At 38.0% G+C, this 19,390-nt stretch overlaps 1 protein-coding gene across 10 annotated transcripts in view; it reads right to left on the reverse strand.

The window, feature by feature from the left end:
• The window catches only part of CDC42BPB (CDC42 binding protein kinase beta), a 95,327-nt gene that overhangs the window by 44,981 nt on the left and 30,956 nt on the right, over positions 1-19,390 (reverse strand). For all 10 annotated transcript variants that reach the window (XR_003532662.1, XM_027674021.1, XM_027674012.1 and 7 more), the window contains exons 3-5: positions 10,893-10,976; positions 7,306-7,401; positions 2,986-3,134 (exon numbers count right to left, since the gene is read on the reverse strand). Coding sequence is in view for 9 of the 10 variants with exons in the window: in XM_027674021.1 (XP_027529822.1) it covers positions 2,986-3,134; positions 7,306-7,401; positions 10,893-10,976 (329 nt within the window). In the remaining variant the exon portion in view is untranslated. The remainder of the gene's footprint in view (positions 1-2,985; positions 3,135-7,305; positions 7,402-10,892; positions 10,977-19,390) is intronic.

The raw sequence follows: 19,390 nt of genomic DNA on the forward strand, positions 1-19,390 counted from the left end.
ATCATAATACATTGTTTAGAGGCAAGAAAAATAAAAGAGAAAAGACAATCTTTTAATCAAATGTTGGGTTTTTTTGCCAAGACTTATAACTGACTTCTAACTTCTTATCCAGGACAATTTTTTACTGCGGGGAATTTTGTCCAGCATTTCTGTTCACCAGTACTTTTTATTTGCTATTCAAGTCTTTCTATACACTACTGCACAGCATATTTGCTTCCAGGAATACCTAAGGATCTTTGCATCCTGTGTACAGGCAGCAGTTACCCTACAAGCCACTGAATTCATCCAGCTCTGGGCTCAGGGCAATACTATTTCAACAGGATACAGTAACATTAGAAAGTCTCCAACATCAATCTGCATCTTTCCTGTTCTTACATAGATATAGCTGGGTATAAAATCATATACAGCATGATAAAGCTACTAAATTACACAAACTAACATTCCTGTTTCATTCTAGCTTATTACTTCATATTCTTTTCAATATCAGGAAGGTCACCGAAAAGGATTTACTGAAGAGCATATTTATTTAATTTCATCCACCAATTAATGACATTTTATTTCATCACTTTGCACTCAAATTCACATGAAGTAAAGTATCAGCAAAAGATAATAATTCAGACATTCAGGTGTTGTTTATTTGTTTGGTGTTTTTTGGTTGGTTGGTTGGTTACTTGGTTGGTTAGTTGGTTGGTTTGTTGGGATGGTTTTGGTTTTTGTTTGGTTTTGTGGTTATTGTTGTTTGGTTCAGTGAGTGGCTTTCTTTTAATTAATAGCCTTAAAATATCCCAAATGATTTAAGAGCACCTAGCCAATATGTTGGGAAGTTGGCAAGAAAGGAAGAGGGAAGAACAAGGGCAGAAAGCAAAACCAACTCACTTATGTACCGATTCTGCAGGCTAAAAAGGAGAAAATCCATGTCTTCCAAGATAATATATACCAGTCTTCTCCCTTCCTTTAGCCAACAATACCCAGGATCAACTTCCAACATGCCAGCACACCATCATGCCATTTTTGAAATATTATTTTTGATCTGAGCTAGCCAAGAAAAAGATAACCAAGCCAATAAATGTGTTGATTTAGGTGGGGAGAGTTTTCTGATATTATGTTTATTCAAATAATACTATCTACTAGTAATATATAAAATCACATGTGCTTTACCTTAAACCTTCAAAAGTGAAGTTCCAAATGCCACTACATGTGCCCAAAACTTTAAATACTGTACAATACCTTCAGCTTGATCTTTGAGGAGACGACTAGAATTACTAGTTGTAAACAAAAACCCTGTGCTCTAATACACCTTGCTACATAGATGTGGAAGCTCACAATGTTTGATTTTTAAGGTGCTAAATTCTGGTTTCACACTTGAGGAGACTTGTGAGAAGAACCGTGATAGGTTTAACAAAGGGTCCTCATATGTGTAAAAATCCTGCCAACCCGATACATTTTTATTCAACACAAACTCGCATTAACCTTTTTTAACCAAAGGTTACTGCTCTACAATTAATTGCTGAAATGTCACTAATAATGCTGCTCATTAGCAGTATTAATACAAAATAATAAATGCTAATCTATGCCTGTCAACATAAACTTAAATGCATATTTATTTGTGATAATACAGAAAAATACGTGCTGAGAAAACTAGACTATGTCACTATGCTATCCCAATAAATTCATTAGCAATTTTTTACTGTTAAACTTATTCTGTACATTTCAGTTCCAGATATTGTCAACATTCTTTTACAGTCCCATAACCACAAGTGAAGCTCAATAGTTGCAGGGGACTATGAAAGCTAATATACAACTATATAGTAATCCATTTGTTTTTTAAAGAACACTGCTCACAGTGTCATTTGCAGCATGAGCCAATCTCATGCAACACTTCTCTGCTTCACATGCACATCTCACTTGCCTCAGGGACCATTACTGCTGTTCAGAAAGGCTTAATTCCTCATCTCTGAGCTCCACTGTTTCCTATCTACAGCTAACAGGTTGTATAAGCCTTTAAAGGGTCCTTGAAACCCTCTCCAGAGCAATCATGCTCCCTCCTAATCCATTCCAGTCGCCAAGCAGTAATTTCTTGGGCATTCATACATCTCCTATTCAAAGCATATGTTTTGGCCTCAGAGCCATCCACTCCTATTGCCACAACAGACGTTCACTCAATCCCATGAAAAGATGTAGCTGGTCAGTTTGTCAGGCCACCTTCTTCAGAAATGGATGCGAGGTGCCTCTGGTGAACTTCTCTGAGGCTGTAACATTTTTAAATCCCCATATATTGCCCCCACTTACTCACAGGAGTTCTACAGAGTTTATATATATTTTCTAATTGAATTTTAAAACAGCAAAGTCTGAACAGAAGAGTTCAAAGCATTATAGTTTGAGAATTCCCTGTGCTGTTCAAACATTAATTGCACTGTTACAAACCACAACCTAAGTTTACACGACAGTAGTCAGTGATTCAGAATACACATCCTGTGTACAAAAACAATTAGACTGGTACATGCCCACTGATTACAAAAACTGTTTGAGACCACCTCAGGTAAGCAGATGCACTGATGTTATCATGGGCTACCCGTGCATAAATTTTGCAGAATGTCCAAACATCTGTATAAAGCTCAAACCGTTTCAAACTGCTTCAAACTTCTAGGTTGGCTTGGACAAAAGCAGATAAATATTCATTAGGTGAACTAAGAATAAGCCAAGAACCCTGATTAAAAATAGAAGCTTCAGTAAAAGGTTAGTCAGATAAATGTCACTGCTTCAAATATCAATCTATCAACACTTGATATTTAAAATGTAATAGCTTATACAGCTATTATAGAGTTACACTAAGCATGTACCCACAGTAATTTTGCCTGTGGCAACCATGATCATTTGTATATGTAGCAGTATCTTTAGGATTAACTTCTTATAACTGTACATGTATTTCCACATACAGTTCCATGTACAGTTTCCATTACATTGCCAAATGAGATGGTATTTTACCTGTGCACATAATGCAGTTCATGTATGGAATGTATAGCAAGCACCATTTCACCAATGTAGAACCTAGCCATATCTTCTGGAAGCTTGTCTTCAAACTTACTGAGAAGAGTCAGCAAGTCACCACCAACATAGTAGTCCATCACTAGATACTGAAAATGGAAGAATAAAGAAGTCAAGTACTAGGAGACAGCTGGAAGAAAAAAAAACCCTCAAAGTTCACCAGTTAACCTTTCACTACTTTTTTTCTTCGCCTGTGGAAAGCAGTCAAAATTGGTGATCTTCTGTTTTACTTTTATTTGCTTATTTAGTATAAAAAGATACCACATTCCTTTAATAATCACAGTAAGAATGACATATCAGCATTTAGTTCTTACCATAAAAAACCTCCAAACAAGATATGGCAACAACAAACAAGTAAATCAGAGTTTATTGTGTTATCACACAAAGAAAATGATCTAATATCACCACAACTAATGCTGGTTATCAACTCTTTAAATAAGAGATGATGGAAGAAAAAAATAAGTATAGTGAAAACCACTATTTGATGCAGCTTAGTCTAAAATATACATTTCATTACTACTTTTAGTTTTGGTATAATTTCAGTACTATTAGTCGTTCCAAAAGTAGCACTTATCACATCAACATCTTCAAACACTCATCTTGACACATTCCACATCATGGATGCATAACATAGCTGGCAGGAGCTTGATGACACTATACATTACAGATGCCCATGACAAGCCAAAAGCACTGTCAAGCCAGAGGCACCAAAGTGGGAAATTTAAAAATCAAAGATTAATCGTCTTTTGAATATATTTCAATGAAAAAGTAAAGAGCCTCCTAGGCCAAACAGCCATTACCCTATCCAGGGAAAGGACCAATAGTGATAGGGAAACATGAAAGAAAAGGACTCAGATGTGCTATTTGTTTTTCATACTACAAAATAAGGATTATGTTTTAGTTATTTCCTAGCAACAGTCACCTAAATCCAGACCATCACTTCAAGTATAATGACTTTATCTAGTACTACCACAGTCTTGAGCCATTTTGTTCCATGCTTCCCAAAATGATTTGATATGTGGGTTTAGGACTAACTTTGTTTATTCTGGAGTTAAGTTTCCAGAGCAGTCATGTTATCTTTCTCCTCAAAGTAAAGCAACCTAGAATCCACTGTCCCTGCCACAGATTCATCTTCCACAAGGGAAGGAAATTAAAGAAGATAGGAATGCAAAGGAACATAAAGTGCAGTACTAACCATTTCCTCACTATCTTTTGGCTTAAAAGAGTGACTCTGAACTATCAGTCTTCTAAAAGGGATATTGTCCTAAAGTATTTTCTCTGAAATTCAAGGCAAAGAGACCTTATAGAGCCTTCTGTGGTAAGTGAAATATCCTGCCTGTCAGGGACAAGGTAATGCACTTCCCTCAGCTCCCAAAGCATTTATAACTTAACAAGAACTCAGCTGACCCAGAAGCAAGGAACTTGGATCAGAGAAAGATCATGAGACCCCTTCTATAAGAAAGTCAAATTTTATTCACCTCTCAATTCAGAACAATCTACTGCTTCTCTCTTCCTATGGGGTTAAAATAAAGGCTATTCAGCTGCAGAAATCTAGAGGCATTACATTTCTTCCAGGGAATTGACTACATCAAACAGGGTGAGAGTAGTTAGAAATCAAAGGAAAAAAAGGATATCAAAATACTCTTATGAGTACTCAGAAGCCTTTAGGAGGCTGACAACAGACACACATACAAGGTCCTTCATCATGACTGAGACTGGGAAAGAAAACTAACAGATTTTAATCTGGAAGAGATGGAGAACTTCAGGTCCCATACAAGTTTCTAATATTCATGGACTATGTTTCACCTACATCATATCTGCTTCAGCAGAATCACCAAAGACTTACTTAACCCATCTTGACTCAAGATGTCTCTATGAAAGCTTTCTAAGAATCAGAAGAAAAGTCATGCTTGCATTCCCGTGTATTGTCATTTAAGAGTTGGCTGTTTAGAAAACAGTAACGTATGATGTATTTGTTTCAAAGGTTTTAAAACTACAGAAGCAGAACCTGAAAATGAACTCCAGAACATATACATTTTGCAGAATTTTGTATTTCTTCATTAAATATAAGTTCTGCATTATTAAATGCTCTATTAATATTAAATAGAGTCTATAAAACTCTACTTACTTTTAGACTCTTCAAAGGCAGGTACTACTTTTCAATTTTAACATCTTACTTTCTCTTTGTCTCATTCTGAACCCTTTGTCATGCAGCCAGCAGAGGCAAAGCCCGAGGTGTGGGAAGACACCAAGGCTGTCTCTCTGCTTCAGGTTTGGCTTAGGTGGTTTTGAATTTAAGAATCTCTAGCTATAATGCACAAACATCACTGTGAGGAGATAACAGAATCTAGAGCTTTCTCTTTCAGAGGGCCAGGTTGGAAAACTGAGCTCTGTTGTCTGTTCTTGTTTTGTTCTCAGCTTTGTATTCCATTCTGCAAGGATCAGAGATGAACAGCACAGCTAAAGTAAAGCAAATCTGCCCGGGTTCTGAAACAAGGTAGCACTCTCCAGGCTGAGCAAAAATGTGGCTATAAACTTCTTCAAGTTCAGAAGAGAATCCAACAGAGATTTTTTAGCCCCTGGACAAGCACTCAATGGTATGGAAGAGAACCTTCTGTCCAGGTTTTTGGATGAATTTATTTCCCGATGTGTTTCACCTTCTCTTCATGCATCATTTACAACAGTGACTGAGATGCAAATCCACTCCATCTGTGAGCACCACACATTTACAGGAGATAGATGCTGAGTAATAGACCAAATTGGAAGGCAGCATCTCAGCACATGCAGAACCAGACCTCAGGCAAGCTGAGAATCTGCTGACTTTGGCTGCTGGGCAGAGCTGTTGCTTCCTCAGATACTAGATCTTAATTACATGCTAGATGTCTAATTCTGCTGTCAAGTGAAACTTCAACATCTAAGTGCCTGTGGGAACTTTGGGAAAACAAACGTATTTATATTGATACATCTCACTTGGAACTGATTTGTATAAAATGGTATTAGATCCCCCTGTCATTACTATCACTTGCTATCTTGCACAGCTAACAATTTTTTCTTAGGTAGCTCTATTCTTACAAGCTACTTGGAAATACAAACAGGATACTTTATGTTATTCTTATGCAAGTCCGAAGGCTGTTTGGTTCTGTGGGAATTTGAAATTATAAACTACCTACACAAGGTAGTGTCAGAGATAACCAAACTGTGAGAGATTGAAAATCTGGATCTATCACAAACCATTCAATGGAAATAGCCTGTAAATGAGGGCCTAAGACATGACTACTTATTTTCTTACAATGTGCTTGTTATTCTAAAAATACTTTAAACGCGATAAGGTAATGCACTTTGTTTCAGCATTTGTGGAAATGAATGTGTATTTTCTAACTCTTGCTTAGTTCCTGAACTCTTTGGCAGCCTTTTATCAATACATTTTTTCTTATTTATATTCATGACTTGCTACTGTGGTACTATCTAAAAAGTGTTAAGAAGGTGAAAACTTTCACACTACAACTCTGTCAGTTGTTACAGAAGTAGCAGGTTTGCAAATCCAGCCTCAAGTAGCCAGAGGGAAGCTGTGTGGTTCAGCATGCTACAGAATGTGGGGATTTCACTGTCTTTGCTCCTAACCAGTACTCTCCTGTATTCTGTGACTAAGGTAAACACAGCTTATGTTACAGTACTAGTAACTCATCATTAAAAAATGTCATAAGAGTATGGACTTTCTTTATAAATGGTTGCTAAAGTCTCTCAGTCTACTGAGATGACCAATCTGCTGATTTAAAAACATACTTTATAAATACTTTTAAGAAATAGGCTTTTTTTTCCCCCTAGGGCTTTTAAAATACCAACATTTTAAATTACTTTTGCCAGTTTTAAACAAAATCTTGCTTCAAAAGACATTCTGAAAGTTAAAAGTAAAATAAAAAGATTTCTCACTTTCACAGAGTTAATACCTCTCAAATTATTTAATTGCAACCCTATCCAAAATATTAAACTTGAATACAATATTTTTTATGCAACGGTAGATTATTTAATTTAAAATGCTTAACTAAAGCTCTATATACTACATTACTACACAACTTTCTCACTCTCCTGGAGTTACAGCCAGTCCCTTTGAAGTTTTTCTTCAAGGAGAAACAAGAATGTTGAAACACTGCTGTGAGGCATTAGGTGGACTGATCTAATGCACTAATATCCTTAAAATATACCAAAAAATAAAGTTTTTTCATAACCCAAAGTTTTTATTAGCTGATGAATCAAACATACCAAATAGTTCTCATCTTGAAAGGCGTAGTGCAACGTAGTAATCCACTGACAATCTCCATTCACCAAGACATTTCTCTCCTCTCGGAAGCAAGCTGTCTAGAGGAAGAGAGGGGGAAAAAGCCATTGTCAACATCAACAACTGGTTTTCACAGGATGAATATATATGGATGTTTTATGGGATTATTTCAAATTACTGAACAGAGGTCTCTATTCATTGGAATTCAGTCTGCACAAGTGACAAGCCAAGGAATCTCTGCAGGCTTTAGTCAGGCATTCAGTCACTCTAATCCTGACTGGGACTTTAAAAAAAACAACAAACCAAACCAAAAACTCCTCACCAACACACAACACCCCCACAAACACCAAAAAGCCCACAAGCCAATTCAAGTCAACACTAAATCTTTGTTTCATAAAGTATTTTTAAAAGCCAGAAAATGATAACTTGTCACTGCCATCTGTAGCAGAAAGATAATGGCTCTAGGAAAGTAAGTCTGGTTCTTCTGATAAAGACCTTTATGAAAACAGTTTCATGTATACTTTTATTACGTTACAGTCCCAGTTCCAGACACTGCTAACACACTACAGGAAATAAGCAGATTTTACTATTACTGTCTTATCTTTGTCCAGTATAATACATTTTCATTTTCAATAATCTTTCCTCTACTTCAAACAGCACACTGCAACACTTCAGAAAAGCAAGCTCTGTGTAACAGGTTTTCTCAGCATCTCTACATAAAACCAACTTTCATAAACTTCAAGCGAGTCCTCCTTAATAAAAATATATTAATGTTTTTATTGGATCAAAACCATCAAGACACAGACCTTGGGACTCTTCCACTACTCTCGGTTCAGAGAGGCATTATCAGGATATTCAGTAGATTCAAGTGTTAGGGTTCTAGACAAGAACTGACTTTTTTTTGTTTCTGTCATTGCTGTTCATTCAGATTTCTTAGAAAATGTATAATGGAAATGTGCCTGGGGGGACCAAGTCTTACCATACATGATTGCACCTTATAAAGGTATCTTGACCATGTTTCCCCTCAAAGGAAGCAAAATTCCATTTGCATTTCTACTGAAGAAGACCATGCTGTGGTCACATTGTAAAGTTAGTAATCACTGGTGCAAAGAGAAGTAAATTGTAATTAAATGCTAACTGAGTGGTTTAACGGTTTATGAATGCAAGGTCAAAGTAACACTCTACAGAAAAGTTTGGCAGCTACAGCAGCTCCAAGCAATCCTATTCCCTTCCCGCAGCACCAGAGCACAGCCCTTCTCAGATCTTCTGGCACCACAATGTGAGGAGGCTGCCAACACAGAAAACTAGTTTGTTTATTTTTGAAGACATCAGTTCCTTGATCCAGTTCACTGTGCAACCTCAAATAGTGAGGGAACGTTATGAACACTAAAAACCCAGCAATGCTGCCGAACACTTTGCATCATGAATTCAGAGTATAAAACTCTCCCTCTCTGCTTACGCTAGCTTGAAAGGCCTTGAGACGTGACTTGAAAAAGCATGACAGGCTACCTAATCACCCAGTCAGGACTTATTTGGAACTGTCAACAGTAATACGCTAATGACTATGTATTTTGCTGTCAGAACAATAAACGCAAATTGTCCTTATCAACACAGATAGCATGCCAATTTTGCTTGTAACCAATTTATCAGGTGATGTCAGGTGATATTCACTAATCTTTCCTGTATTTTAGTGGCTTCCAACCATGCGGGGCTTTTTTTTTTTCTTGCAGCTAGTACATGAATAAGCAGTATTTAGATAACTTCTTGCTAGGTTTAATAAGTCATACACAACAAACATAAACCAGTAAAACAACATGCTTGTCAGACCACTCATACAGTGGATAATAAAACACCTGAAGTCTGCTTTTCAGTGGAATTGCCCATTTAAGAGGCTACTGTATTCTTGCAGGCTTCATTTTAAAAATAACAAGTTTTACCACATTTGGGAAATTTTAACACCCAAATGTTGTGTGAACTTGATGTGCAGGTTGTAAAGTCTTGCTTACCCAGAAAAGCCAAATCAAGTGAGCAAACTGAACAGGAAAAGACAAAGGGGCCAAGCAGAGAAGACAGTTCCTTTATTGCCTTTTGTAGATGTGAAAAATGAGCAGAAAGAGAACTTTTTTGGACTGTTATTTATTTTAAGTGTGTACTGTGCTTATTATACATTTTTCTTGGTGGCCAAACCTTTTCCACCTCATCCCTGTCTGAGATGGTAAGAGGAGTTAGTTGCATGATTTGAAGACAGTTTGTAAAGAGCTGTCTTCTCAGGACATCTCTACATGCAAAAGTTGCAGCTATTTAGATAGGCCATTTCATGAAGTCACTTTAAAAATGACTGAAGTAAGCCAGCATAGCTGTATTTCCATGAGAGTTTGGGAGACCCCTGCAAACATTTCTGTTTAAAATAATTCTATACTGACCAATGATTTAACACAGTTGAAATCTGCATAGAAAGGGCACCAAATTTCCCTCATACAGGGAAAGGCTTAATGCAGAACCGCTGATGCAGCACACCCCAGAGTGTGAAATCTCCTGACAGCTCAAAGGAGACCCGGACTGCTGCTGCCTGTAAAGAAATGCATGGATGGATGGACAGAGTGTGACTAAATTAGGCAAAGGCATTGGTGAAGAGGGGCTTAACAGGAGGGAGGAGATTTTTATCACAGGAAAAGAGCTGGCACTGACTCACTGAAAGGAAGGGAGGCACTAGGAAGGGCAGGCTGGGGGGTAGGAGGTGTCAGGAAGGGGACAGAAGAATGGGACAGGGAAGGGTCAGCAAGCACGGTCTTCAGCAAAGCAGCTAGTGCTCACCCCTTAACAGAACTCCTGCGAGTACTGATGCACTACATGTACTTTCTCCTCAAATCTATTGCTGTTAGCTTATGTAATATTACATTTGCCATAAGGTTTTCCTCTACTGTGCAAGCGTAGGTATCCTAGGAATATCTATCCTACAAAGCTGCTTCCCACTGCGTATTCTTAGTAGGTCTTTTCCTCATCTGCGAAGTACCCGCTCCCATTTACACAATTTGTTGTGACAATGTACATCTCCTTTCACAAAAAAAGCCCTTCTTAAACAAATTTACCTTCTTAACGTTTTGTTTTACAATCTGAATCTCTGATTCCAAAATATTTAGTTACAGTTTCACTAGTTATACAAATCCTGTTACAAACTGTAGGATGCAAAGCTCCTTAGTGTATGCTTTCTGAATGGAAGAGAAAAAAGACCTTTATGTATACAGCTGTGAATGTCACAGTAGCACCAATCTCAGCTTTCATGTAGTCTTTAACTTGCCTTTACCATAAACAAAAATCTGGCCAATAAATTCAGGGTAAGAACTAGGGCAGACTGTCTGGTAAACGAATACACAGTAATGCTGAGAACAACAGATGCCTGGAAGGGACTGTCAGACTTGATTGCATTAAAACAGCTTAAGGAAAAAAAAGAAAAAAAGAATGAAGCTCCTATGCTCATGAAATAATTCTTCCTAATCTGGAAGAGCTTCAATGTAATCTTCCTAATGTCATTTTAAAAATTCTTCCGTGTTAAAAAAAACATATTACTTACCTCTGCCCTTTTAAGCATTTCCCACTTATTCAGAATTTTCATTGCATAAATGCGCTCTGTACACTTCATTTTAACAACTGCAACCTGAAATAATAAGATATTTTTATTTAACAGAAGCATGGTCAGAAAAATACAGTTTTCAAACAGCTTAATGTTCACAAATCAACAAAATAAGTTACTCATGAGTCATGAGTGATCAATTGACACATTGATAAACCACAGCTTGAGTCTTTGCTCCTTCTATATTCGTCCTACATTAATACTATGTGCTTGATGCACCATGTGTGGTCAAGTGCTCGTGATGAAGTACATGGGGGATGATACAGGAGGAGCATGAAGCTTTTCATATGAAGATGTGTAGTAGAGCTGCATTGTTTCCCAAGAACAAGCAGGGCTTGTAGCCAGGCCTGCAGCCAACGGGGCAACATTTAAAAGGGCAGCCTGGGAAAACAAGAAAGGCTGCTGTCAATAGAAATACACTACATTTGACTAATTTGTTTTCACATTTCAGGTCTCAGAAACTTGAAAGATATTTGCAAATTAGCATGCTTTTGTGTACTGTATGCAGATACCTTAAAAGAAAAAAATAATCATTTATTTATTCACCATTTTGCTTGAAGCATTTTATTCTGCATCCTGTGTACAAGATTTGCTTACACTGATCTGTTATGAATAGTAGCTGTGCACATAGTTGTAACAGCGGAAGAAAAAACAGAGACTAGAAAAACTTCAAGGCTTAAGAATGCAAAGACTTTATTTTGACCAAGACTTGTATTCTCCAAGACCAAAACTAATTCTTCTTGTGGTAAAGCCACCATTTCCACAGAATTCTTGCAGCTGGCAAAAAACCCCCAGGCATCATGACTAAGACAGCAACATTTTCACAGGACTATACATGGACTGCTTGAATATTTCTACTGCTTCTCAGCTCATCTCTATTTCAGAAGCAGAAAACCAACCAGCTTCCAACAGAGCTCTGAATAGCCCTGTGAAAAGTAAAAGGAATGACATCAGCTCGCCTCTTCTGTTGCTTAAAAACCCTTATCTACAAAGGATTCAGGAACTACAGCAGCTTTAAGATGATGCTGACTACAAAAAAAGGTTGGAATTGTGCGTCAAGCAGAGCAACACCATACAAAGCCATAAGTCTTGAGGAGGGAAGAGGGAAATGTCATACCTCCCTGCACCTCAGCAGTAAAGAAGCTCCAGATGAGGGGCACGGGGATTACTGCTTCTCCAGTAACACAAGAACAGGATATTCACATTTAGACAGTTATCTCACCCTGCAGGCGAAGTCCTAAAGCCTTCCACCCGCCAGTGAGTGAAACTCCACTCACCAGGTCACATAATGGATAACAGCAACCTTGTACACACCTGCACAGAGTCATGTAATGGAAACACAGCTCTAAAAAAGGTGTCATAGGTACCCACCGCAGGAAAGACATGGGAATCTGGCCCTAAGCACAGCTGGGAAAGGCACAGCACTAAGAAGCAGCTTTTATAAGTGACGTAGAATATCCACAGCTACATTACAACCCCAGTGTCTCCTGGCCTACAAGCACCTCCCGCAGACACTGCTCATGCTGCAGAGGAAGGATGAGCAAGACAGGAGTGTTTCAACCAAACACACGAGGTTCCTTGGCACATATGAAACCGTTCAACACTGACCTTCAGCAATGGCTTAAAATTTAAACAGCCTTACTCCTTGCCTCATCCCAGCTAAAAGTCACTGTTAACAGCCTTTCTCCGTACACTTTAATTGGGTCATTACCCTGATCCAGCTGAAGGCACACTGTAAGTCAAACACCATATTAAAAGCTTTGAAAAACTGCAAGATGCTGACTACACTTCTTAAACTGTTCCAGGCAGAACATGACGACTCAGGAAAAGCCCCCACCTCCAAAGCAGGGACAGAACAGCACAGAATGCTGTTACCTGCTGCAGAGGAACAAAGGAAGGAACCCTCTGGGGCAGATGCAATTTGAAAGTGCAGCTCTGTGAGCCCTGGAGTAGCAACATTCAAGTTTCACTACAGCACTAGAACTGCTCAGCTATTTAACTACAAATACAGTGCACGAACCCGAACCCAGATAGGCATCTACTGCACTTCATCTAAGGCCATCACTGTCCCAAAGCACTGCAGGATAGTGCAAGTTTGGAGCGTACTCAACTGCAGAGGAAGGATGGGAGCCTGGAGTGCTGGAGGACAGGCACAGCTGAGGAGCTATGCAAATGTTAGAACAAAGTAGGAAATGAAACAGGCTTAGAAAAAAAGAAAAAAAGAAAAGAAAGGATGCCAAATCTGTAGGACCAATTTAATGATTCCCCAGTTGCTAACTATATATTAGTGCTATTTATTTTCAACTGAAAGGACTGCTTAAAAAAGACCCAATTTAAACTTTCTGGAGGAAGATAATTGTCTTCTGTGGAAGAAAAAACAGAATTCATAAAAAGAAAGTTGAGTCATATTTTCATATTAAGTGGTTATCAAGTTATGTCACCAGTAAACACACTCTGCTTTAGCTGTAAGGGTGACAGAGGGGCAGCTGCTTGTGTCAGCAGAAAAATTAACTGAACCATACAGCAAATTAGGTAATTCCCCATGAATTTTATCTCTGAAAAGAAGTCTGAAGGGAGATACTGCACATAACTGACAGAATTTCTGCCTGACTAGACCTGACTCCTCAACCAATTCAAATCATTAGGATTTTTTTTAAAGGAAAACAAACAGAAAATTGTAACCCAAACCTCCTTGACGTCTGAACTGAGACAGGGAAGCACAAAGAAAATTATGCTCTGATACACTCAGTGCTGTTACAAGCAAGAGTACTTACAATAATGAAAAAAATCCTTTCTTCTATAAAACACCTCAGTGTTTCCTTCGAGTTACATTTCTTTTACTTTCTTCATCAGGTGGCAGTATGTCTAAGTTTACTATTGTCATTTACTTTGGCTGCTTCTGACATGGTGCAGTGGAGTTGTTTTTTCTTATTTTTGTATTAATTCCTCTTTTTCTGGCGCACCTCAAATTCAGTTACAATAACCACACAGACCACTTCGCAAGATCAAACAGAGACCTCTTACTGCAATTGTACTAACCATGGTTAACGACCTGGTTTTAAATATGATGGTTCTCAAAGTACATATTGATCCACCACATCTACTAAAGTTGGTGTTCAGAGATATTCCAAAGGACACAGATTTGTAAACTGCTACAAATGCCTACTTTAAGAACAAAAGCATTGCTTCTATCTTCAGAGCTTAAAAGTCTACTGGCTGAACAAGTGCTCATGTTATGCACAGACCAGGATTTAATTTTGGTGCTCACTCTTCATTTCCAAGGCTAATACAACTTACACTGTAATAGAAGTTAAAAAAAAAAGAAGTATGTTGAGGATAATGAAAGGAAAAAAATGTACAAGCAGAGGTATAATAAAAGAGGAATCTTCTGAAGAAGAAGATTTAATAACCTAAAATATTCCAGGCCTGAAAGAGGTAACAGCTATGATGGATATATAAAATCATGAAGAAGATGAACAGACAACAATAATTTGCTGTTTCTCATAACACAGAAATTGAAAAGCATCAAATAACATAAAAAGATAACAAGATTAAGGAAGTATTATTGTCACACAACAGTTCTGGAACTCAGCCACAGGCTGCTGTGGACACCTAGGTATTCAGAAAGTATTTAAGTACGTACATGCTTAATACCTGAGTAACACACACAGCAGTGTGGGTCTCAGTGACTACTGACTGCTGGGGTAGGGAGTCCCTGAACCCTCACCTGCTGGAAACTGGGAGGGTTCAGCTCTGCTCTGTCCTTGGATTTTGTTTCCTACACCTCTGTACCTGGCCAAAGGGATGGGATGTGGGCTAACTAATCCTCACACCTTTGACCCAGAACAACTACCTTTGATGCCTGTGTCAAACTAAGAAAATTAAAACTTACCCAACTTGCATTTTGTAATGCCAGGTGGGAATGTGGAATCAGGGGGTCCAAATACACAACAATAACAGAGAGGTTTGGTAGAGAGATTTATATGATTCTGTTTTACTAAGTCTTGAAACACTGGTAAGGAAAACTTGTAGGTGCAAGGGTTCCCCCACCACTGCAACATTCCCTTCCAGGCATGTCCGTATGGTTTTACTGTCTGAGTCATTACTATCTGGTGTGATTAGCATCACTGTAACTCTCAGGAAACAGGAACACTGCAATAAAGATCAAGTATGTTTCCTCAAGGACCTCAGAAAGTCTAATGAATCCTAGTGACTACAATTCAACCAACTTTAGACATATTTATGTAAAAAAATATATGAGCATTGGTGCTAAAGTGCAAGTGAGATCCAGCTATGGTTACTACAGGCCACAACACCCAATCAGATTTGTATTACTTCTGCCATCTGTTTTATTCCCATACTTTGTGCCTCAAAGCTCTGTTTCACTTGTACTGCAATAAAATAAAATAAAGAACCAATATAGCTAAAGTAACTTTTCTAGACTTCGGCAAGAGTTAGTGTTTTCCTTCTTGAATTGTTTTATAGAAGTATTTTGTTACATTTTGATCTTCAAAATCCACTGAATATTGACATTTAGGGCTGCACTGTACAAAGTCATCCCAGGCCAATTTCCACCTTTCCTCATGCCCCAATGAAACCTACAGGGTGGGAATCTGAGCCAAATCAGCCTCTACAAACATGACAGAACTTCCCACCACTGTACTTTGCCCTCTGAGTGACATGATCAGCATTAGTAAGCAGCATCAAGTTACAAATTTTCTTTTATGTAAACAATAAGTATGGCACAATAAAGCGCAGAAATCATTTAAATGTAAGACTGGCTTTCCAGAAAACAACTGAGACAGTTAACAAAAACTTCTTGGAAACAATGCTGGCATTAATTTCCAAGCAAAGATAAAAAAGTGCTCACTAGGACAGTACTCATGCTCATGGCACTTTAATTTTCAGGTAAAACTTATCCTCAAGGACTGGACTTTAGTAATAAGGTGAAACTCAAGTACAAAATGTTCTCAGCTGAAAAGAAGAGGAACACAGACGTATAGGTGAAAATACTCATGCAAACAGCTCATAACGGCAAACTGGTTAAGAAAAAAGGCAAACTCAATTTTGGAATTCACAGGCAGATAGATACACACCACTAGGGATGGGTAAACATTACTGCCTTGTAATAAAAACTCATTGGAAACTCCACACACAGCCACACCTCAGAAAAATAAACTTTATCTGGAGCAGGTGTGAAAGAGGACTATTGAAACGATCAAGGAACTAAAGAGTCTCTCAAACTACTGTGGGAATACAGGAAGCTTTACTTGTTTAAAAAAAAAAAAAAGGTAGATATTGTTATCTACAAATAAAATTGGGAGGAAGGACATCAGTAATGTGGGTGATAAAAGATCTGCTTAGGCTAATGGACAATAAAATTACGGATAAAACGGTGTAAAATACCATGAATTAACCTTTGGCAGGAACTTGGAATGGCTTTAGACATTTGAGCAGAGATTTTAGTCAAGACTTTCAACCGGGAGAAGAGACAAAATGTCATTTCAGATGTAAACAATTTAGCTGTAATGTCTTATTACCAGATTCATAATTGAATATTACAGCCATTTCCCTCAGCTAAAGCTTGTGTATGCCATTTTTACTCTACTATTTCTGTCTCATGCTATTGATACTGTGGACACTGGCTACTGCGGACACCAGCTACTGCAAAAACACCGCAGGAACTGCTTTATCCTCACAATACTCTTGGAAATGAAAAGTCTTTGATATAGAGCTCATTAGTTAATAGTTTTAATATTGCATCTTGGAGGAAAAACTGGTCTGGGCTGCTCTATCAGGTTTTTTTATGTCTCTTTTACATATAAAATTAACAATCAGAGTGTCTTTTGATAGAGTTCATGTGCCATGGTGCACATTTCCAAACCAAAATCAGGTTTTTTTGAACATGCAGTATATATCCTCATCTTGTGCAAATAAGAAATCAAGTGCCAGCCAGAAAGATTCTGCAAAGTAAGAATAAAGACCCCGAATAGCACCTAAGCTGTTCCTCAGCAATCAGGGGGGTTTGCAGAGACAAATGGCTGGTCTACCAGCAGCATTACAATGAACTGTGTCTCTCCAGCTCCTTGCAACCTGCCTGTCTCCATAGTTACTTGGTGCTCTCATACAAACACACACGGATCTGGGGAGGACTAAGATAGCAACCAGCTCTTTTGAAGCATTTTCAAAACAAAGCAGCTTCTTTCTTCATCCATTTCCACAGCAGAAAATAGCTTGCTTTGATTTAATTTTTTTTTGTGATGAGCATACTGAAGAAAAGCAAAGCTAATTAAATACTTCCACATCATATTCTGAATGCTTTGACTCTTTGAATAGTTCAATGAAAAGTGTCATATATTGTGTGCAATACTTAGGAATTCTGTTAATCCACAATGTAGGAAGGTATAGTCCCTGCTGGGCACCTAACACCAACCACCAAAGCTTCTGAATAGGTGAGACAGCCTTAATTGCAGTCTGTAGCTCACTGTGCCCCAGGTTAATTTCTAGAACTACATCAAAACATTGAACTCAGTACCCTACAGCTGTGATTACAAGGTGGAAAGGGCACAAGCAGCTCTGCCACTTGCTGCCAAGCACGACTGACCGCAGGAAGCTTAGGTTTTACATATTCACTTTTGACTCTCACTGCGACCTTAGCCAGTATCTCTCTCATTAGGAACCACATAACTGCTCAGAACCTGTGGTACACAGAGGATCAGTCTTATTCTCTCAACCATTATTTATTTTCTTCTGGGAACACATTTTTCTGTCTGCTGATTCCAGCTGAGACTGACTAGGCCTCTCGAGTCGAGGTGACATGTACTATTACTAAACACTACACAGATCAAGTCTGTACAGAACAGCACTTATATGAAAAGGTATTTCTAATCCATTCAGAGCAGTAATACTTAGGTGGGGCACATTAAGAGTTTTAGTTATTTTTGACCTAAGCAAGACCAAGCAGTTCCACCCTTCCGCTGGAACCACAGTAAGCATTGCTCATTCAAGAAATCCTTGCTAACAAACAAGGGAAGGAAAACAATTGTTTCAATCCCACACTGCCAAATTTCCAGGAGGTGTCAGCCACCTTATACAATCCACATTCTCAAACAAGGTACATCTTGACACATTCTTCCTTCAACAACTGCTCTTCAACTGAAATTGCATACAGCAATGTGCATAAGTGGTCTTTTACACAAAATGAGGACGTATGACCTTAAAGACTTACATTACTAAGAGGTCAGACGAACCTCGCAAAGGAGCACATGCGAGTATTAAGAGCCACAGTCCCCATACACAGTGTCCTCCTCCTATCCCTTTCACCATACTGTAAGCAGGAATACTCCCAGTTCCCATGCTACAAGAACTTCCATTCAGGTAGGTTTTGCATTGGGTTTTGTTCTCATATTGCTGGAAAAAGTGTAAAGAACCAAGCTGAGTTCTGCTGGTTTGCAAAGGAGTAAGTAAGAAAAAGGTAGTGACACGCCAGTACAGGTATGTACTAGTGATTATATCAATCTGCCTTAAATTAGATACTGATTTTGCAGTTGTGTTCACAGGGATAACTTCACATGTGGTCTCAATCCTCACTCTGGTCAAATACCACATTTCCTTGGCTAATGTGTTGTCTGGCAAAAACTGACCACTAATCCTGACTAATAACTAATATCATGCTTTTAATTTTGTTTAAGCTATATTTCTTCAAAGCTACTGATTAATGCAAAAGGCCTTAGGTAGGAATAAAGCTGCTGGCATTCTCCAAAAAGTCCAAAGAAGCTAAACTGAGAAGAATGGAATGTAATTTTCATCGTTTTTGAAGTCTGCCTTGTTTAGCTGTTCAGTGTTTAAATTAAACTACTTAGTTCTAACAGGAATATGTTTAGTTTAATTCTGATTAATTTCTTTATACATTTAAACACATTGTATAGGTATTTAAAAATTTACTTCTAGCAGATAAATCCCCTCAACTAATTTCTAACATAGTTCCCATGTATGAATGAACGTTCTATGGAAAAATTACTTACAGCCCTTCCATTCAGCTTTATACAAGTCAAATGCCACAAGTTCCTCTCAAGAAACTATATTTCATTTTCTTATTATGGAATGTCAACCTTTAAATAATTACTATTTTATAATGCCTACAATATTTGGCAATTACAGCATGTAGTATACACAAGGGTCAAAGGATGCTTTCATAAGCAAAAAGCACAAAATACTCTGGCAAGAGTGCTTAAAGAACAGTGAACTTAAAATCAATTATTCCTGCATAATGCAAACTGATAAGAAGTTTCACACTGCTGCAACTATAAACTAAAACTTTTCTAGATAAGAGATGAACAAGATGTGATATTGACAGATAACTAACACCACTGACTGTGAGCACTCACAGCTCTAACAGAAGGATGAAATTAAGATACTTTCTCATTTCACTTCTGTGA

This window comes from Neopelma chrysocephalum, unplaced genomic scaffold (assembly GCF_003984885.1).
Source record: "Neopelma chrysocephalum unplaced genomic scaffold, ASM398488v2 Primary Assembly neopelma1_24, whole genome shotgun sequence".
Taxonomy (NCBI): domain Eukaryota; kingdom Metazoa; phylum Chordata; class Aves; order Passeriformes; family Pipridae; genus Neopelma; species Neopelma chrysocephalum.